The sequence below is a fragment of the Lynx canadensis genome, chromosome E2 (assembly GCF_007474595.2).
Source record: "Lynx canadensis isolate LIC74 chromosome E2, mLynCan4.pri.v2, whole genome shotgun sequence".
Taxonomy (NCBI): domain Eukaryota; kingdom Metazoa; phylum Chordata; class Mammalia; order Carnivora; family Felidae; genus Lynx; species Lynx canadensis.
In genome coordinates this window covers 56,536,531-56,541,300 of record NC_044317.1, presented here as the reverse complement: position 1 = coordinate 56,541,300, position 4,770 = coordinate 56,536,531, and the positions used below count along the sequence as shown (strand labels likewise).

Sequence of the window (4,770 nt, the reverse complement as noted above, 5' to 3'; positions counted from 1 at the left end):
GAAAACCCATTTCATAATAACTTACATCAGTGTTAGAAACATAAACGACACCTCTATTTAAGTTTGTTCATAGATTCTACATCATATTGTCCTTCATCTTCCATGGAAGATCAGGTATGCAGGAGTCCCACCTAGGAGGGAAGGGCATCTGATATCTTGATGCAGGAAATCAGCCACATACTTTCAACACCCACTGGGAATCAATGAATTGTCTGAAGTGATTTGAGGGCACAAATACAGTATTACTTGCTAGTCAACATCTTAAAGAGGGCCAAGGTAAAACAAAAGCACATTGAAATTACTTATTCCTATGCAAAACACCTACCCTTCTCTTTTTTCAGGCATACCCGCATATTCATTATCTAAGTGTTCAACTTTGTTTTATCCCATATGGTTAAGTATTTTTATGGAGATAATGTCTGAATAGAGTGGCCAATGTACTTCTTTCTACTGTGAATTGTGACGTTTATTGACAGTTGATGTTCAGGTAATTAGACGACTAACTATATCTTTCAGGTTACTTTCCTCTCTGTATGGTTTTGTTTTCTGAAGCGTATATTTAAAAAGGTCTTTCCTTATTCATACATTATCCCCAAGTAGGCATTTGGGGATACTGAGTCATGATTGAATTCCAGTTAAAGGTATGGCCACTCCCTTTACATTTTACAGTTTTGCTCTTGTATCATAACTGTGATATTGAGACACTTTGAGATCCAGCTAGAGGTTTGCCACATTCACTACATTTGTAATGTCTCTGTGCAACAGGAACTATGGCAATGAGTAAGGCTTGAGCAGTCTGAAATGTTTTTTACCACATTCTTTGTAAGTTTTCTCTGCAGTATGAGGTCTGTGATATTGGATGAGGCTTGAGTACTGATTAAAAGGCTTGATTAATTCTTTGTATTGGTAAGATCATCTCCAGTTAATGTTCTCTGATGAAGAATCAGGGTTTACTTGTAAAGCATTGCTTTACTATCTTAACAATTTCCAATGGGTATCATTGGGTATCATTACTCTTCAGTATGAATTATCTGATGTGGAATAAGAGTTGAGGAATCCTTAGAAATTCTGTCACAGTCTTAACATTTAGAAGATTTGCTCTAGTATGAATTCTATTTAATAAGTCAAGGATGAACAGTGAAGAAAGGTTTTCCCACATCCTTTACATTGGTAAGGTTTCTCTCTGGTATGGATTCTGTGATGTTCATTAAGATGTGCCTCGTGGGAGAAGGCCTTACCACAGTCTTGACATTGGTAACCTTTTTCTCCAAGATGGATTCTGTGATGTACATTAAGATGTGCCTCAGGGGAAAATGTCTTTCCACATTCATTACATTGGTAAAGTCAGTCTTCAGTATGAATTCTGTGATGTTTGGTAAGGCTTGACTGTCGCGGATACGCCTTGCCACATTCTTTGCATTGGTAAGGTTTCACTCCAGTATGAATTCTGTGATGTTCTGTAAGGGCTGAGGGCCGGATGAAGGCCTTGCCACATTCTTTGCACTGGTAAGGTTTCTCTCCACTGTGAATTCTGTGATGTGCCTTCAGGGCTGATTGCCAGTTAAAGGCTTTGCCACATTCTTTACATTGGTAAGGTTTCACTCCAGTATGAATTCTGTGATGTACTGTAAGGGCTGAGGGCCGGATGAAAGCCTTGCCACATTCTTTGCATTGGTAAGGTTTCTCTCCACTGTGAATTCTGTGATGTGCCTTCAGGGCCGATTGCCAGTTAAAGGCTTTGCCACAATCTTTACATTGGTAAGGTTTAACTCCAGTATGAATTCTATGATGTCTGCTAAGGTTTGAATATCGCGTATAGACCTTGCCACATTCTTTGCATTGGTAAGGGTTCACCCCAGTATGAATTCTGTGATGTTCTGTAAGGGCTGAGAGCCAGCTAAAGGCAATGCCACATTCTTTACATTGGTAAGGTTTCTCTCCACTATGAATTCTGTGATGTGCCTTAAGGGCTGATTGCCAGTTAAAGGTTTTGCCACATTCTTTACATTGGTAAGGTTTCTGTCCAGTATGAATTACTTTATGTTGTTTAAGGTATGATTTCTGGTTAAAGGTCTTGCCACATTCATTACATTGGTAAGGTTTCTCTCCAGTATGGACTCTGTGATGTACATCAAGATGTGATGGGCAGTAAAAGGCCTTGCCACATTCATTACATTGGTAAGGTTTTACTCCACTATGAATTCTGAGATGTATCTTAAGGACTGATGACCAGGTAAAGGCCTTGCCACATTCTTTACATTGGTAAGGTTTCTGTCCAGTATGAATTATTTTATGTCCTTTAAAGTTTGATTTCTGGCTAAAGGCCTTGCCACATTCTTTACATTGGTAAGGTTTTTCTCCACTGTGAATTCTCTGATGTAACTTAATGGCTGAGTGCCAGTAAAAGGCTTTACCACATTCTTTACATTGGTAATGTTTCTCTCCAGGGTGACTTCTGTGATGTACTGTAAGGGCTGAGAGCCAGCTAAAGGCCTTGCCACATTCTTTACATTGGTAAGGTTTCTCTCCACTATTAACTCTGTCATGTGTCCTGAGGCCTGAGTGCCAGATAAGAGATTTAGCACATTCTTTACGTTTGTAAGGTTTGACTCCAGTATGAATTCTGCGATGTTGTTTCAAGTTTGAGAAGGACCCAAAAGCCTTGCCACATTCTTTACATTGGTAATGTTTCACTCCAGTATGAATTCTGTGATGTTTGGTAAGGCTTGACTGTCGCGTATAGGCCTTGCCAGATTCTTTGCATTGGTAAGGTTTCACTCCAGTACGAATTCTGCAATGTTGTGTCAAGTTTGAGAAGTTCACAAAGGCCTTGCCACATTTTTTACATTGGTAAGTTTTCTCTCCCGTATGGATTCTGTGATGTCTCCTAAGGGCTGTGCGCCAGTTAAAGGCCTTGCCACATTCTTTGCATTGATAAGGTTTCTCCTCAGCATGAACCGTGTGATGTTCAGAAAGTTGTGAATGATGCCGAAAGGTCTTACCATATCGTTGAAGTTTGTACGGTGTCTCTACAGTATGAATTCTTTGATGTCCTGAAAGGGAGGAGGGCCAGATAAAGGACTTGCCACCTTCTTTTTCTTGGTAAGTTTTCTCTCCAGTATGAATTCTTTGATGTCCTGTAAGGATGGAGAACTGGTTAAAGACATGGCCACATTCCTTACATTGGTAAGGTTTCTCTCCAGTATGAGTTAATTTATGTTGAATAAGGGTTGAGACAATTTAAAGACCTTGCCACATTCTTCACATTTGTAGGTTTCTGTCCAGTATGCAGTTGCTGGTGGTCAAAGGCTTTGCCACATACGTTACCTATATAACTTTCCTCTCCTGTACCAGTTGTCTGACCTGTACTGAATCTTGATGAATGACTAAACATGCTCCCAGGTTGATTATATCTGCAACGGTTTCTTCCCACATGAATCCTCTGATGATCACCAACATTGGGAGACTGGTTAAGAATTTTCCCACATTCAATATATTTATAATGATTCTCTCCCTTAGGGATACTCCTGTGTGTAATAAGGTTGACATTTTGATAAAAGACTTCCCCATATTTATTACATTCGTCGTCATTCTCTGGGAAGGAGTCCCCAGATACCTTTGGCCTTCACTCTCCCCAACCTTGTTCCAGTCTGTGATTAAGTGTACATTCTCAAGGGAACTGTGTTTATATCTACTCATGACCCTTTTTGGAACGAACCGTCAATGCATGACTTTAGCAGGAATGTCTTGGTACCATGTGAAAGTATAGCTGACTGAGATCAAATAACAGAAAAGTAAAATCATTCCAGGGTACTACTCTCAGATGAAGGACTGACAACTTCTAATATAGAACCTTAAAATCAATCAGAATATCAGGAAGACAGCTAAGAAGAAATCACCAGGACTTGCTTCTTCCATGGACACATAAACTTGCACACAAGGAACTGACAGCATAGCTTAGTAGAGAATTCTGTAGGATCTCTCGGTGTAGTACAAATCATGTTTTTGTATCTCAGAAAATGAAGAAAAGCACCCTATGTGCTATGTGCTCAAAATTAGAAGAAAGGCAATTGAAACGTAAAACAGAAATGAAAACTATAGAATAAAGCAAAAATAGGAAAAATCAACAATAGAAACAGTTGGTGTTCAGAAAACCCCCTAAAATCAACAGATGTATGTCTAATGAGAATGAAGCCAGAATGATAGAGAAGACTAACTAAAATCAAGTGACGAAGTGAAGGCAGACACAGTATAACTGATCCCATAGAAATAAAAATAAATCCAGCCCACGATAATTATATGGCAAGAAGTAGATACCAAAGAATGGTTATGAATTTCCAAAAAGATAAAACCTACCAGGACTCCATCATGAAGAAATCTGTCTGTCTACCTACCGACTTAGCTACCTAGCTACCTACCTACCTATCAATTTAGGGTCTTTAACACACTGTAGAGATATTGGGTACCTGGGGAAAGAAAGGTGCAATTTGGCACACTGTTCAAGTTCATTTGGAGAGTAGAGCAAGAGCCCAGGCATGTACCACAATGGCATTTTGATGCCCTCCCTTACACCCTTGAGAATTGTACGGTACTGTTGTGGTCAGAAAGCAGCTCCTGCCCAAGATTTTGGGGGAAAGATCATTCTCCTCTTTTCCACATCCCCAAGAAATGATTGTTACAACAACTGTGCCTCTGATTTTGAAGAACTAGACATAGATAGATTTCCTCGTATTTGGAGTGTCAGGAGGGGAAGTTGGCACAGCTCCACAG

The 4,770-nt window shown here is 39.7% G+C and overlaps 1 protein-coding gene across 1 annotated transcript; it reads right to left on the bottom strand.

The window, feature by feature from the left end:
- Positions 1–1,266: 1,266 nt before the first annotated feature.
- LOC115502192 (zinc finger protein 850-like) lies at positions 1,267–4,552 on the bottom strand. The gene is made up of 2 exons (XM_032591429.1): positions 4,423–4,552; positions 1,267–3,137 (listed from the first exon to the last, which is right to left on the bottom strand). The coding sequence occupies exons 1-2, from the start codon at positions 4,550–4,552 to the stop codon at positions 1,345–1,347; spliced, it is 1,923 nt and encodes a 640-aa protein (XP_032447320.1). The 3' UTR covers positions 1,267–1,344.
- Positions 4,553–4,770: the final 218 nt, after the last annotated feature.